General features: G+C 40.6%; 1 protein-coding gene across 3 annotated transcripts in view; it reads right to left on the reverse strand.

Annotated features, from left to right (window-relative positions):
- Positions 1–16,529, reverse strand: part of LOC103712460 (myosin-1-like) — a 39,539-nt gene extending 23,010 nt beyond the window's left edge. The window contains exons 1-9 of one of the 3 annotated variants that reach the window (XM_039126893.1): positions 15,455–16,529; positions 12,106–12,204; positions 11,877–12,020; positions 11,590–11,740; positions 11,450–11,477; positions 10,022–10,187; positions 9,718–9,781; positions 9,575–9,588; positions 9,402–9,486 (exon numbers count right to left, since the gene is read on the reverse strand). In XM_039126893.1, coding sequence (XP_038982821.1) covers positions 9,402–9,486; positions 9,575–9,588; positions 9,718–9,781; positions 10,022–10,187; positions 11,450–11,477; positions 11,590–11,740; positions 11,877–12,020; positions 12,106–12,204; positions 15,455–15,865 — 1,162 coding nt within the window. In that variant the 5' untranslated portion in view covers positions 15,866–16,529. Of the gene's footprint in view, positions 1–9,401; positions 9,487–9,574; positions 9,589–9,717; positions 9,782–10,021; positions 10,188–11,449; positions 11,478–11,589; positions 11,741–11,876; positions 12,021–12,105; positions 12,221–15,454 lie in introns of all 3 variants that reach the window. The other 2 variants (XM_008798987.4, XM_039126894.1) reach the window with 2 other exon arrangements.
- Between the last annotated feature and the right edge of the window lie 298 nt (positions 16,530–16,827).

Raw genomic sequence — 16,827 nt, forward strand, 5'->3', positions numbered from 1 at the left:
AATCACAAAACCCATGAATAATGTATCATTATAATGAGAACATTACTCTTGGGAAGACAAAAGTGTCAAAAAGCTAATAAAACTTATAATTAGTAAACACAAAAAAATGACTAAATTTAGAGGCTTAACTCACCAATATGGACATAAAGGACTAAAGGAGAATTAAAGAAATCATGACTGGATACCTCTAACTTTGGAAAAGGAAGCATGCAGTGTTGTATTGATTAAAGGAGCAATAATAGTGATATTCAATTTACTCTCACTAGTTCAGTAATGATGTCAACACAAACAAACATTGCACGCCATTCGCTGGCGTTTCCCCAGGATTAATTATCTCATAGATCAGGTAAGTATCAAAAGTTTGGAGGGTTAGATGTATGTTCACCATCTTTGAATCATTGAATAACTGAGAATATATTGTATAAGCTTAACATATTATCTGAGAAGACTTTTTTAATAAAGGTTAGGTTTGTAGCTGTTCAACTAATAAACAAGTAGATGTGGTGATTTATCTCGATACATGACATAAATGCAGGCAGGAAGCTGCCAATTTATCATTGTCAATAAGTGAAAAAGATAAGCCAGGGATAGTCTATTACATTTGCCGAACAAATAAAGCATATCTACTGCCTGCATACATAACACCCTAATGAAAGCTGTCCCACGAAAGAATGAATTGTGGCTGACATCAAGTAGGTTGTCAGTCATACAACATAGTTCAAAACATAGTCTGCTGAACCGGCCCGTACTGTCCGGTTCAGCATGTACTGTACCAGTATCGGTGCCAACCGATACGGTTCAGCCGTGGAAAATGGTTCCGGCCCCTATGCGGCTGGAACCGACCAGTTTTCATTGCATACGGGTGCGAACCGGACCGGTTTGTGCCGGCCCGCGCGTGGGAAAGAGCGTGCACTTAGCTCTATCAGTACTAGTTCATACCGGTCCGAACTGGAACCGTACTGGTCCGGTAGGTGACCGGTATGCCTACCAATACCGGTGTACCTTGGTTCAAATTATGAAACAGTCAATTGAATATGGATCAAATTTCAAACAAAGATGATGTTATGATCATCTTCAGAGAAGGAGGAATGGATTGATCTTCTAGGATTCCCACAAATTCTTTGATTTCTTCCAAAAGCTGATGATTACTTGTCTTCTTCTAATGTTCTGTGAATAGCTGGTATATTGAGGAAGATCCAAAAAGGCATTTCAGAAATATAAAAGTAAAATGGGTTGGCTTTTGCTCATGTTATGGTAACCCCTCAAGTGAGATGATGTAATGAAACCCAAATGTAGTATGAAGAAAGCAAGGGCGCAAACAATAAATAGAAAGAGGGAAAGTTGATGCTAGAAGGAGAACGAATTAAAGGAGAGACATATCAAAAGAACTTTTCAAACATATTTAAGCATAACAGATATCTAACATAAAGTAACCAGCAAAACGAGTAAACTCGATGAGTACTCTGTAGAAAGAGACCCAAAATCCCCATAAACCCTACTAAAGGGAAACAATGAAGTCGGGTAGAGGAACATCAAAGGGAGCTTGCCTAGGTTGATGGATTAAAGGTGGTTTTAACCAAAAATTGAATCAGGTTAAATCAAATTGTTTTCTGGAATCTCCCCCAACCACCACCAAACTGAAGTTCGAATTCAAATGGCTTGGAAATGGTCGGTAGAGGTTACAAGGCCCTTCCACTACCAATCTCAATACATGATAACTAGATGGGATTGAATAATAAAAATTAGAAGATCACCTCTAGTCTCTAATTCTCAATTCATCAATGGCTTACAGCATGCTTCAGATTCACTTTTTCAGCAATGAACATGAGTAGACTTAAAACAACTTCGACTAGACTGTTTAAGCCTCACAGATTGATCAAATTCAAAAAATCATTCTTGTGGTACACCAACAAGCAAGTCAAATGATTAAGATTCATGTTATACTAAAATTAGCAACATCAGCACTGTAGCATTAGTCACAGTGAGAAGATCCCATCCACTAGTTAAATAAACAGCTGATAGCTCCAAGGATTGCCGAACCGATACTGGGTGTCGTATTGGTCGGGCCCGGTCCGGGTTCAAACCCGTACCGAACCGGTTGGCCTGGTTCACGCATCCGTACGTCCTAATTTTTATTTTTTTTGGAAGTTCTCTCTTTTTGAACTTTTTCTATAAATTTAAGTCTAATTTGATTTTTTTTATGTTTTCTGATGTTTCTATGATTCTGGTTTAAGCTAGATGATGCATCTTAATACTTTAAAATGATACTAATTATAAAATGAACAACATAAAATATCTTCAAATCAAGATACAATCAATTACACACTTTTAAAGCCAACAAACATACATAATGATATCTAAAATCGGGTTGAGTGGCGATGCCTCTCGTAGATATCCGGATCATCAGTATAATTAGAAGGCATATCAACCCACTTCTCTATCCAAGCGGCGTTGTAGTCTTGCATGTTCATCCCATAACACACGCACCAGGTTAAAAGCACTCTCGGATCTCTCGTTGAAGCTCTGGCTCTGAGAGGTGTCCTCTGGCTGATAATACAGCTATAGAGAGGCCCATCCTTTTATGCCGGCAGTCAAATCCGACCCATGAGATGCTCCAGGCTGCGTAGGATAGTAGCTATCGAAAGATGTCTTAGATGTACTATATCCATATGGGTCATAGGCTGCCTGTGGCTACGGATAATAGTATCCAGTATAAGACTCGGAATCTGATACGTCTATGGATCCTACTCCATGTGGGAGGTCATCTGCAGCTGCATCGTGTCCTCTTGAATGACCTCGAGGAGCCCATCTCCTATATGCAATCGGATCCTAGTGGGCTCCATCAGCTCGTGCACCGTGTTCCCGATCCTGTATAGCATGCGTAAACTGGGACTCGCCAGACCATCCTGCGACTGTCTCATGAACAGTAGTCTTCTGTCCTCCACTTTCTCCATGGCCAGCAGATTCTTAACCACCAGAACTGTCATTCGTGCAAATCCATGACTACCAAAACTGTCATTACTGCTGCTCTAGGACTCCTCCTTGACACTCTAAATTGGGGCCTTTTATTTTTCTTGTTTGGTCTGCTAGGCAACTGTCTTCTTATCCTTCGTGCCCCTCTACCTAACTATGTCGCCCTCCTGACATAGTTGACCGAATAGTGTAGTGGTCTCGTCCGAGCATCTTTCGATCATGTATTTGAGAGAATATCTTATTTGAGCAATAATGCCACAGCACCGAGTCCTGATCGAACCGGATGGAACCGCCTAGTTCCATCCGTTTCTGTCTAGTACCGATCGGTTCCGGCCGATGTTACTGTGGTTCCGGCCCCTACTCCGTAAGCAAACCGATCTGGTCAGAAGTCTTCACATAATGTCTATGAATCTGGGTTCTGATACATGAATTGAATAGCATGTGCTAGAATGAATAGGATCCCATTTGGACTTCTAGTGACAACCATTAGAAAGCAACCACAAGGGGTGCAACATGTACATAATCCATGGTATGCTGAACCGAACGGAACCGGTCAGTTCTATCACGTCCCGGACCCAGATCCGTGACACGGCCGTACTATTGCTGACTACCGCCCACCATGGAATGCCGTACCGGTCCGTACCGGCCGGTACGGGCCGGTACGTACCGGTCCGGCCGTGGACTCGTACCGGTCCGGCCGTGGACTGGTACCGGAACGGATAAAAAACCGGTATTTTCGGTTTTTTATCCAAACCGGCCGGTACGGGTGCGTACCGGCCGGTTCGGGCCCGTACCGGCCGGTTCGGAGCCCGTACCGGCCGGTACGCACCTCGTACCGGTGCGAACCGGCCGGTTCGCACCGGTACGATTTTTTTTTTTTTTTTAGAACCACAGCGCCGCGCGCTGTGGTTTTTGAAACCACCGCGTACCGGCCGGTACGGGACCGGTACCAGCCGGTACGTACCGGACCGGACCGGTACCGTACCGGTCCGGCCGGCCACCGGTACGCCGACCGGTACCGGTACGGCGGACCTTGCCGCCCACAATAGCACGAAGCCTCATACATAGGTAACAGGTAGCCAAAAGCAGTCAAACTTTTACATATTAAAATATGTGCATTACAACCTGCTGCTTGATACAAAATACAGAGCCTCTACACTGTTTATGTACACAAAAGTATATATGTTTCACTCAAAAATAAAGAAGCCCTGTTGCAAAAGAAAAATGCCTCTGACGGCGATCACTGGTGAGGATCTGAAAGAAAATATAAATAAACGGATATGAGCTACACGGCTCAGTAAGTAATCCTGCATAATCTTATCGGATCAACTATAATTCTAAATACGTTTAAACCGGGTTTGAGAAGCTGATATGTATACTATCTAATGATTCATCATGATAAAATATTTATACTAAGTAAACAAATCAGTGTTTTATGTCAACAAAAATTTTCATAAAAATATATACACATATAATGTAAAAACTATACCCCCGGCTTGCCGTGGTTCATGCTCTCGGATGCTACTGCGAAATCGTTATCGGCCACTGGCGGGGCCAGCTCAATTTTTTATCAGCCACTGGCGGGGCTGGCTCAGTCATTCTCGGCCACTAGCAAGGCTGGCTCAGTTGCATTCGATCAGTAGCATCTAAGAGCCCATTAATAGTACCTCTTGCAAGTAATACCTCTTGGATGCTAGGGCGAATTCATTAACGGTCATTGGCGGAGCCAGCTCAGTTTTTTATCAGCCACTGGCGGGGCTAGCTTAGTCATTCTCGGCCACTGGCAAGGCCGGCTCAGTTGCATTCAGCCCGTAGCATCAAGAGCCCATAATACCTCTTGCAAGCGGTACACTTAGCTAGATGCAATTGCTATATCAACTTGCATGCATGATACTTTAAAAATCAGCATAAACATGATGCATGCATAGCCATAATTTATGAGATCAAGCATATTACTTACTTTTCATAGTATGCTATACATGAAATATGTATATGAACAATACTTAAATTTTTTTAATAAATATGATGCTCACATGATCCATATTAAGATTAAAGAGCAGGCTATTTGCATATAAATAACTTATACATTGATAATTCATGTAACATAACATGATCCATAAAAGATTAGGGCAAGTTACTTACAGTAGTTCGTTATCCGAATTTCTCAAATCCAAATGATAGATCTTTAATCCCTAAAACCACATCATAAGAATCACATTATTCTCTATTTATTTATTATAGAATTTAGTTCATCTTACTATGGACTTGCTTGGATCCCATCCAAGGATCTTAGCCCAATTCAATTTACCCAATTTGAAGCCTTTGAGATTCAATTAAAGCCAATTTGGGTCCACATGGGTTAATTGGGCTTTTAATAAAATGGTTGGGCCTGATTTATAATTAAGTCTAGCCTTTTCTAGCCAATTTGGCCTTCTGTCAATTTAATTGGACTTGAACTGGGTCTAATTTACAATTAATTGGGCCTGCTGAGATTAACATAACATGAATGGGGTTCGGACCCAGCCCAATTGGGCTTAATTAGGTTCGGATTTAACCTAATTTGCTTAATTGGGTTCATCCAGGCTCATTTAGGTTCAGACCCGACGCTATTTGGGCTTGAATTTAACCTATTTTATTCAATTGGGTTCGGTTCAATTTTTATTGGGTTTACCAAACCCATTTTCTTAATTTGGGCCTAACGAGTTTCGGACCCGAATTCGGATCCGACCCGTTAGGCAGACCTATTTTAGGGTCTTTCTCGGTTCTTCCTGAGGCTTCGCCTCTTCGTCTCCCGCTCCCCTCTCTCTCTTCCAGTCTCTTCCTCTCTCTCTCTCTCCGGAACCCTAGCCGCTCTGGCCAAAACCCCTGGCCTCTTCCTCTTCCCTCGCAGCCCTCCGGCTCCTCTCCTTCCTCTCGCTGGCAACCGGGGGAGGGGTGAGACTCCCTTGATCCACTGGCCGAGGCGGTGCTTCCATCTTGGAGCAGCAGCGGACGGGAGGCCGGCCCTTCCTCTTCTCCGAAGTGATGCCGGAGAAGAGAAGAAGGGCTGGAAGGTGGGGCCGAGGCCCGATCTCCTCCGGAAGGTCCTCACCTGCTCCGACCACGGCGAGGTAAAGCCGCCGTCCGAGGATGAAGCCTCAAGGGTTCAGTAAGCCCTTCTTTTTTTTTTTATTTACCTTCTTCTGCTTCTGTTTCCCCTCTTCTCTTTTCTTTTTTATAACGATGCACCACCTCAAAGAGGTGGGGGCTCGACTGGGGCTAGCGGCCCTGTGGCCGCATCTGTTGCCGGCTCGGCCAGACCCGGCGGCCTATGGCAGCCTCTGTGCCCTGTTCACCTGCAGGGCCGAGTCCAGTAGGGCTCGGCTCGGATGAACATCGGGCCTGGGCCTGGGCCGTTCTCAGGCCGGCCCGTGGCCTGTAAGTCTGACCCGTAGTGAAGTCCAGTGGCCCTTCTCCCGTCTCCTCCATGCCAGTCTTCTCCCCTCTGTTTCACTGTTGAAACAGAGAAGAGAACAGAGGAGAACACTCCACAGAGTAGTTTTCCACCCCTTTTTACTTAGTTTAAACCCTATTTACTTAAGTACAGTAGCTCTTACCTTGCTTTGGCCGGTTGTAGCCGAGCAATACCACCTCCACAAAATCCCTCCTTCCTCTCCTAGGGCTGTAGAGCTCCTTTAGCCTCCAGCTCCAAAGGTCCGGCTTCTCTGGTGCAGTATTCTGGAGAGCTAGAGGTCAAGAGGGTATAGTAAACCGTGGGTTAGCAAGCTAAGGGTTTATATAGTGTAGCTTAAGATTTGACCCCTTGGAGAGGTGGCATCCTCTCCTTCCCCCTTGCTCCGGGAGCCACCAGCTGCCCCCCTTCCTCAGGCCAGCTAAGTCCTCCATTAACCGAGGCTGAGAGGTGGCGGGCTCCTAATTTGCATGGTTAAGGGCCAACAGCTGGCCTTCTCTCTACTAGCCAGCTGGGGCCCTGTCATATCTACCCTCAGGCGTGAGGTGGCAGCCCTCCATGGGCTGCCATCCATGGGTCCAATACAACCCACAATACCTGGCCCAAATACCCTCAAACTAGGCCTCAAAAGTATTGGGCCTAGTTAGTATTGGGCCCGGACATTACAGATTCAGACCGTACCGGACCGGTACCGACAGGCACCGGTCCGATACAACCTTTGAAATTGGTTCCAACCCTATCTGAGTCCGAACCGATCGGTTCCGACTCCGTACCGATGCGAACCGGTCCCTCTACAGCGATATTATCAACAACATGACACCTCTTAGAGCTAGAGCTTCGGCGAGAGATCTGAGAGTTCTTATGACCCGATGCGCATTCCTCAGGGATTGAGTATACAAGACTACAATGCTGCTTGATTAGAGGGATGGATTGATCTGCCTCCTTATTATGCTGATGATCAGGATATCGACGAGAAGCATCGCCACTCGATATGATTTTAGATATTCGAGAGTTTTAAATATATATAATTGATTGTATCTTAATTTGAAAATATTTTATTTTCATCTCATGATTTGAATCATTTGGAAGTAATAAGATGCATCATCTAGTTTAAACCTTAAAGCTAAACATAGAAACATCAAAAAAAGGTCCAAAAGAGAGAACTCTCCAAAAAAAAATGACGCCGAGGCCGAAACCCGATCGAACCAGCCGTACCGGTACGGTACCGGTTCGGTTCGGTACGTACCGATACGGTACCGATGCCCACTGGTACATCGGTACGGCGGACCTTAATAGAATCCATATACAAATACATGTATATGCTCGTACATTGGAAAAAAAAAACACTTCATCTACCACAAACCTTGAGAACAACAAGGTGGTCTCGAGCTTCCATAACTCATAATGTATTTGATAGACAAGCATAGTCAATTTTTGAGGACTCCTAAACAAGGGAAGTCCATGCCCTATATCTGCAACATTCCAATATAGCCAGTTTCATAATCAGTGTCCTGGCTCTTTTTCTTTCATTAAATTTATGAGAATGCAAATAAAATCTTAAGGATGAGTCTCTCTTCTAGATGCCTAGCAATAGCTCCTAAAAAAAGACAAAGTAAAAATACTGCAGGGAAGCCACCTCTAGATCCTAAAGAAAGAAAGAGAAACTGTTTTACATTTTCACCAACTTTAAGTTTTATAGATAAAAATATAATAGCAGAAGGTTCTCTTAATACGACTAACCATAAGAATGACCGAAAGAAGTTATAAGACCGAGGTTTTCACTTCTCCACCATTAGTAGTAACATAATAAAAGTGTCGAAGCTTTCTATGCAATAGCAAGTCACATTATTGTCCTTGTCGATGGGGAGTTACCAGGCAAAGTACTGCGATTGTGAATGACTCTATACCTAATTTACTAATGTGTTAACTAAATACCAATGCAAATATACGATTTTAAGAACTACATAACAAGTGTGCAGGAAAATATGATAGATCATGTGCATGTTACAAAATGCAAAGCCCACAAAATTAAGAGTTATACAGCTCACCAATGACTAAAATGCCTCAAAGATATGATCACATGCATCTAACAGAGGCAGGGGCAGATATGTTGGACAATTAATGCACAGTGTTGCATATTTATATATTACTAGCAAAAGACTCTCTCCTTAGTTATATATTTATTTACATATTACCAAGCCAAAAACTTCCTCCTTTTCCTTTCATGAAGAAGAAAAATGGAGAAAAATTTCATACATTATGATCCAAGAGATCTTAATTCTCCATAGCACTTTCTAGGTTAGCCTGAGACAGTACTTTCAGATTCAGTGTTTAAAATTTTGTTTGCTCCTGCATTTGCTATACCTGTCTGATCTCATCTTGAAATCTCTCTCCTACCCTCCCCACCCACTCCACCCCCCAACCCCCTCTCTCACTCACATTGCTTAACTGCTGATAGCGAGGTTTTAAATACAATGTACCTCTTTTTAGTCTTCCACATGTAGATGGAGGGATTCTGGGTACAACAAGATTACCCATGTGCTATCTCTTTCCAATTTGATAATTGCATGTGATCCCATGCATTATTACAGAGGTCTTGTAATACTAACTAAGCAGGAGACACATGGGGGTCATCATCATCACTATCCATGCCCTTCATGATGATTGTATGCAAGCAAAAGTCAAGAAAAGGCTATGCTGCATATGTAAATCAAGGTCATCTTACTAAGTATACCGAGCTTAACCACATTTGCGGTAGGGTCATTATAAAAGATAACTTTTCCCATTAAAAGATATTTAATCACATTTTAGTGATATTCCACATTCTTTATGGGTGAAAATTTTCAAGTGTCATGACTATAAAATTCCAACTCGAAATAGCCAGCAACAACTATAGAGACAGAGTCCAATGGAAGTCAAGAAAACTAGCCCAAGACATAGATATGAAGGGAAAAAAAAAAGAACGGAGATAACATACCTCTAAGAGATAATGAAGCACCAGCACAGAGTTGATAAAAGATATGATACGACCGTTCACCAATGGCACATTGAACTACTCTTGACTGCATATAGCATATAAAAATTAAAATACATCATGGGACAGAAAGCACAAAACTAGTAAGAATCATCTCACCAGACAGATAAAAGTACCTTCTCAAGTAAAACTGTCCACACATAGAAGTTGAGCAGGCAGAAACAATAGAAGGGTAAAGCAATCAATGTCGGATTGGAAAAAATGGAAGAAAATATATTCTGCAAGGAAAACAAAGTGATTCAAAGTACATTCCTCTTACATGTTTGAATCTTGGCACCAGAAATTTTCCCAGTCATGCTGAAATGAATTTCAATCAGCTTGCCCTGAAGTCAGACACCAGGATTTAATGAAAAAATATAAAATGGTTTCAAATTTTAACATGAATGTTCTGCACACAGAAACTAATTACTTCACAAGTCTATGAAGTGGCAGATTTCAAAAGCCATCTACCTTATTCAACATTTCAACTCCCAATATTTAAGAGAAATTGAAGGCTTGGAATAGACTGTTACAAGTATACGGTGACTAACAAGAGTAAAAATCATTGAAGCTAAATAACTCACAAAGCGACTGGAATTGTCATTTCTTGATGTTTTCGCATTGCCAAATGCTTCTAGTATAGGATTTGTCTGCAAGATTTCATATTCTATGCCACTACCCCCTCCGAGAGCAGCCAAATATTGCATTGCGATTTTTGCTGTTTCAGTTTTTCCTGCTCCACTCTCACCACTAGAAAGAAGACCACAGTTAGTGATTTAAGAGTACAAGAATTTGCTTCATTAAATTCACTTCTGAACTTGAAACATTAAACAAATACCAGACAAAGAACAGAAAGAAGATAACAGATTCTCAGAATATAATATAAATTTTTTTAGTCAGAATAAATCAATCATGGTAATACTTTTAACCAGTATGCTTGTTCTTTCATATATTTTTCTTCCCTACTTTAGAAACTAGAAAGAAGTCCTTACAGTAAAAGAAGAAAAAAAAGATCTTTGATAACCTTTTATAAATTTTATTCAACTCCAAAAGCAATTTTGATTCCACAAGGATCTCATGGCTCGATTACTGCTCAATCTCAAAGAGTGAAAAATAAAGTAACCAGGAGGTCCATTAAGTCATGATGCTGACTTTCTAGTTGTAATATTAAGCAAGCATATTTATGACGCAGGCATTACATGTGTAACATCTGCAAGTCACCTATATATTTTGAGCAACTTATATAATCACAAAATATCTAATATTTTCATCTAGGATGCATCGCACTACAATCAGTGATAGGCCATAATCTCCTCCTAGAGATGTAAGACAGAAACTGATACAGAATCTGAAATAAGGTTTAAGTTGTTATTATTTCAAGAATTGAACGAGAAATACAAATTCTGAAATGACAAATGAATCAGATGTATAAACCACCACTAAATAAATGGCTGACAGAAAAATGACAAGGACGTGATTTATAATTTGTATTAGCCTGCTGATTTTTGATCAAAGATGCTGCAGTCATGCAATATTTATCATTTTATTTGTATATTATCCAACTCTATAACCTATGTATGAAAAAAAAGTGTTGGGAAAGAACAACCATAAGGCACATAAACAAGGAAAAGATAAGATTTCAATTACAGAAAACACAACTAAGAACATCATAGAAAGAACGTCTGCTTTCTGTGTGCCCTTTTAGTTTCATATAATGAGCTATTTAATTTTCTTTCTTAGTCAGCCCACTCTTCTAGTGATATGAAAAGAATGATTTTGTTATTCTTTTTGATATATTGCTCAGTTCAATATCATGCATACAGAGGAAGAAGTTCCACCTTTCACTTGAAACAAACATCATCTTATATATGATGTAATAGCATCTATTCCAACAAAAAGCAACAGAAAAAAGTGAAAGGAGAAAAGTGCAACATTTATCTAAAGAATACTGAAAAAGTAACACCATGACCATGATCTGCAATTATCAAAGAACTGGATGAAGAACTACTGACCTTATAATAATTGATTGATTAACTTCATCTGCAATTAGGGGGGAAAAAGGAAAATCAAAGTCAAAGTTCAAGGTGGCTAAATATAATAGTAAGTTACATGTTGTAATTATGATGCAAATTGCTTACTTGAGATAAATTACCTCTTATCATTTCGCGAATGGCAGTATCTGCTATTGCATAAACATGTGGACTGTCAATAGCTTTTCGCCTATATGCTTCAATGAGATCTTTTCCATAAAGATTTACTTTTTTAAATGGGTTGATAGCAACCAAAACTGGTCCTGCTTTAGTCTAAGTTGCAAGATGAAAAGATTTTTATGTGTTAAGAAAATTTATAATGAAGCTCTCAAATCTAGAGAGAAGATGAATTAATGAAAGTACTCAGATTTCAAATCTACAGGGAGCATGACTTAGTGAAAGTACTCACGTATATCATGTCTTGGGAATATCTATATTGCAGATTGTATAATACTGATGGTTCATTTAAATAACTGAGTTGCATAAGATCATCCACACCATCAAGAATTTCAGGGTTTGCAGGTAACAGACTCTCAGTGTTCAGCCTCAAAACCTTCAAACACAAATTTAGATGACAAGCTAGAATATTGTAAAAGAGAAAACAAAGGTTCCTTAATATTTGGACTAGAATAGCTTACTTCACCCTCAGGAAGAGATATAACAGATACTGCCCCAGAAGTTGACAGAATGTTCCCCAATGCCCAATCACCATTTGCAAGTTTGCACCAGGCTTGAACCTTCTGAAACAATAAACTTTAACATGTAGGTCTTACAATCAATAGACAGTATGTGGATCATATCATACCAACTGCAGCAGTTAATTTTTTTTTAAAAAAAAATGTACTCAATATTGGTAGGAATCTAAATTAAAATATTATACAAGAAAGCAACATAAGCAACCATAACTTCCAGAAGCCATTTGCTTATCAGAAGAGTCACAAGATTATATGTAGCAGTTGACAATACAATGTTTCTTTATTCAAATATGCTGGGACAAATTTGCCCATTAAGATACGCTAAAGCAAGGTTCGTCGTCTCGGTATCGGATTCCGTACCAGTACCACACCAGCACAGTGTCGGTTGGTACGGTACGGATTTTTTTTAGCATACCGCATGTCGGTACGCTATCCGTACCGGATACCGATACCAAACCGATACAGTATGGTATGCCTTGTACCGCCCGGTTCGGGCTGGTACGGCATACCATGCGCTGAAGCAATAAGTGTAAAATTAAAGTACGAGGAGAAGCCTTATTTGTAACAACTCTAAGTAGTTATTCATATGACATGGGAGAAATAATATTTTTTCTAAGATAGAGACCAATCATGCAAGAGATTATGCAGAATAAAACCTGACAACTCTAATTTTAATGAAAGAGAATCATTGTCGAGCTTATGAAAAGTACAAGGAAAATTGGACTATCAAATAATCAAATGTGACCCTTAAATCCTTATTCAGTTGAAGATTACAAAAAAGGTCCCCACAAACATATGCAGGAAACTGATGCATAAAAATGATGGGACTACAAATGGAATAGCATGGCAAAATTGATGCATAGAACAACTAAAAGGCTTTTGAATATAGAAGGCCTTAAGGACAAATGCTTATCACTTTTGTCAGGATGCACTAATGTATGATTCCCCAGATCAGCCAAAGGACATATGAATCCGGTTGTAAAGAAGTGTATTTTACATGTATTATCCTATTATCAAGACATTGCAGCTCTATCTATATTCCATGACTTGCCTCAGAGGAAAACTTCTTGGAAAATTTGGATTTACGCAAAAGTGGTACAACCTGACCAAAATATGATACCTAAATTATGGATCATGGTAGATATTAAACAAACTTTCTCAAGTAGTTCATACATGAAGTTCTAGACTTAATACCTGATGGGAGTGGGTAGGACCTTAATCCAACTCCTAAAAGAAGTTCTGGCCTCAAAATATATTAAAGAACCACTAGGCAACTGGTCCCGAGGGATTTGAATAAAGAGTAAGAAACAAAAAGAAATATGAAAAATTTGATATAAGGATTACTCTCAAAAAGTGGGTGCACTCATTGCTAAAGCTCAGAACAGCATCTTAAGGAGAAATGCTGTTTTCTTATTTTTAAAAAGGGACTTTGACATGTTTATCCTCTTTTTCCGAACCCAAAACATTCCTCTTTTCTCCTAAAAAGAGATGGACAACTGAAAGTGACAGGCAATGCAAGAGATTAATCCAGCACACAACCTGACAATTTTAAGAAACATGACCATCACCTTGAACTTACAAAAGTTTGGATTATGAAGTTATCAAGTTCAACGTTTCACAGTCATATTAAGCTGTCAATTACAAAAACATGTTCCCGATTTAACTTTTGCAGGAAACCAATGTATAAATGTGATGAGACTATAAATGACATATCATGAGAATGCAACATTCTTGCAATTAAGAGGCTTCTGAATATGGAAAGTCTCAAGGAGAAATACTTATAACTTCTGGCAAGATGCTCTAAGTGATGCCCAAGCTAGGATTAAGGCCACACACATCCGATGGTAAAAGAAATGTATTATTACATGCTCTATCCTACTGTCAGAAAAACTTCAGGACTATCTATAACTTGCTTCCAAGAACATGAGTTGGAAAATTTAGCTCATGCACAACTTGAACAACCTGACCAATATGATTCTCAAAGCATGGATTGCAGTGGATTCTGAACAAACTGAATGGTTCTCAGGTTACTGATAAATAAATTTCCAGCCTTAAGATAATATGTAATCCAATGGGGAGGGTAAGACCTTAAACGAACTCCTAAGAGACCAAGAAGTTCTAACCTCAGAAACATATGAAAACACCACTCAGCAGCTCGTCCCATGGGATGTTAGATAAAGAGTACCAAAGCACAAAGAAATCCGAAGCATCTATTATGAGGATTTCTCTCAAAGAGTGGGTATGGTCATTGGTAGAGTTAATAAACATTATCTTAAGGAGACGTGCTGTTTTCTTATTGTTAGCAAGAAGTAGGTATGTAGAAAAACTAATCCCAGTATAATTCTCTACAGTGTCGCTTTTTTGAAAAAATGGGAAGTTTAACTGATACTTGACTAGCGGAGGCTAACAGTTACAAGAAGACAGAAAAATTCTACATGCTAGAACCCAAAATAATAAGCCTATAACACAATGCAGAAGATCACTGACGGACCACTGCGCATGGCTCACAAGGTAGAAGAGTACTAATATCCCTTTAGAGTGAAGTTAGATTAAGATTCACCGTTTCGGTACTAGATCTCGTACCTATGCCACACTACGACCATATCAGTATAGTACGGTCCGAGATTTTTTTCAGCGTACTAAGTGTCGGTACACCTTCCATACCAAATACAGATACCAAACCGGTACAGACCGATATGGTGAACCATAAATTAGATGGATGGGCGCAGTTCACAGCATAATGTGCTGTAGCTAAAAATGTGAATCCCGCAAAAAGAAAGTAGAGAAGATCAAACACGAATCAAGTCAATGGCCTGAGGAAATTTACAAATAAACTTCAACATTAAGGAAGCAGATACAGCTGAATAGGGAACAGAGCCAATGCGCATCAATAAGCTAGCAACAACGGCGACCAAGAGTGAGATACCTGATGATCTATAATTCCCCTCAACTCTGCCTAATTAAACAAAAATAAATTTCCCAATCACAAGTACAATGTAAGTACATACATAATATAAATAAGAAAAATCGTTACTGAAAATCCATGAAAATCACACATTTAACCATTTCCGAGGCAACATATAAATACCCCTGCATTTTCTGTTTGTTCTCGATAACTAAAACGTATGCTCCGAGCCCAATTTTAAGGTTGCGAGAATATATGCAGAAAAATGTAGCAATGGTGTAGATTTAATTCTTTTAAGAAAAAATAACAAAACCATCCCTGCACCTAAATCCGGTCTCGCCCTCATGAAGGAGTGATCTCTAACCAAAAGAAGAACAAAAGACTTACCTTCTTCGGGCCATAAGAGGTGGTATCGCTCCATCTGGAGTCAATCCGCAACGGAGCGACGACAGGCAACCTCGAAGTCACATCCTCGGATGCATCATCTCCCTCTCCTTCCGGAGATCTCTTCTCCCGGGAAGTCGTCCTCGAACTGTACGGCGACTCATCATTCCCCTGGAAACTCCCCATGTCCTCTTCATCCAAAGAAGGAAGATCCGTCTTCGATTCCTTCAGTTCCTTCCTGTCGCCGGCTTCCTCCAAGGAGGAAGGCATGGAGCCGCTGGTGAAACTAAAATCTTGGGGCATCGATTTCGTGGACTGGAGCCGGGGTGGCGCCCGCGGTTTCACCCTGGACCTCTCCGGCTTGGTCTTCTTCGAGCTCGGCGCCCTCCGTGACCTCATTTCAACGGACGCCATTCGATCGGACGCTCCCAATCTCTTCCCACCTGATCTCGAAACCTAGATAACCTCCCAAGATCGATTCTTTCGATTCCTCAAAACTTCTTGCCGTGTTCTACTACACTTCCTTCAAGGTTCTTATCTTCAATCCCAAGGACAAATTCAAAAAAAAAAAACCAAAAAAAGAAAAAAAAATAGAAGAATGAATGAACGTGGAGGATCTCTCGATCTAAATCACCGCCCGGAAGTAAAAATTCTCAAAAAAAAAAAGAAGAAAGGAAAAAAGCAACTTTGAGGCTGGGGGATATCAAAAAACTGCCAAAAAAATCAAGAAAGTAAAGAAAAGAGAAACCTCAAATAATTGGAGAAAGATGAGGAAAATTTTATGAGGAGGGGAGTGGGGAGGGAATTGGAAGGGATCAAAGGAGACTGGTGGAGGAGAGAAGGATCGCGCGAGTGGAGACGAAAGAAAGAAACAGGAAACCACCTTCCCTTCCACTTCTACTGTGCTTGCCTTTCTTCTTTCTCTTCTCGTTCCTGGTTTCTTTATGGTATTTAAAAAAAAAAGTTTTATGGATCGTATCGGAGAGAGAGAAAGAGAGTATAAAATGATATCAGTGATTCATTTCGTAGAGAGAAAGGTTGGGGCTCGTCGACGGTCGTCACTGCCTCTGTTCTTTTTTTATGGAAGGTTTCCCCTTAACAGGTGGTCAGGTACCGTCTCCGACCCCAAAACTTTGTTAACGGCTAGGCGTAGATGACTGATGTACCCTTACTAGTTCTCATTAATGACTGAATCTTTGGGGAGTATTTTTGGTATCATTTTCCAGATAGAGAGGGTAAAGAAGGGAATGAGAGAGATGCGGGGCGGGGAGGCCGGGGGAAATGACGCGGGCCTTTGACGAATAGGACGAGGACATGGGCCCGTTTTAAATTAGGGCCGCTAGAAAGTGATCCGACGGTTCAGAGGGGGATCCTTT

This window comes from Phoenix dactylifera, chromosome 5 (genome assembly GCF_009389715.1).
Source record: "Phoenix dactylifera cultivar Barhee BC4 chromosome 5, palm_55x_up_171113_PBpolish2nd_filt_p, whole genome shotgun sequence".
NCBI lineage: Eukaryota > Viridiplantae > Streptophyta > Magnoliopsida > Arecales > Arecaceae > Phoenix > Phoenix dactylifera.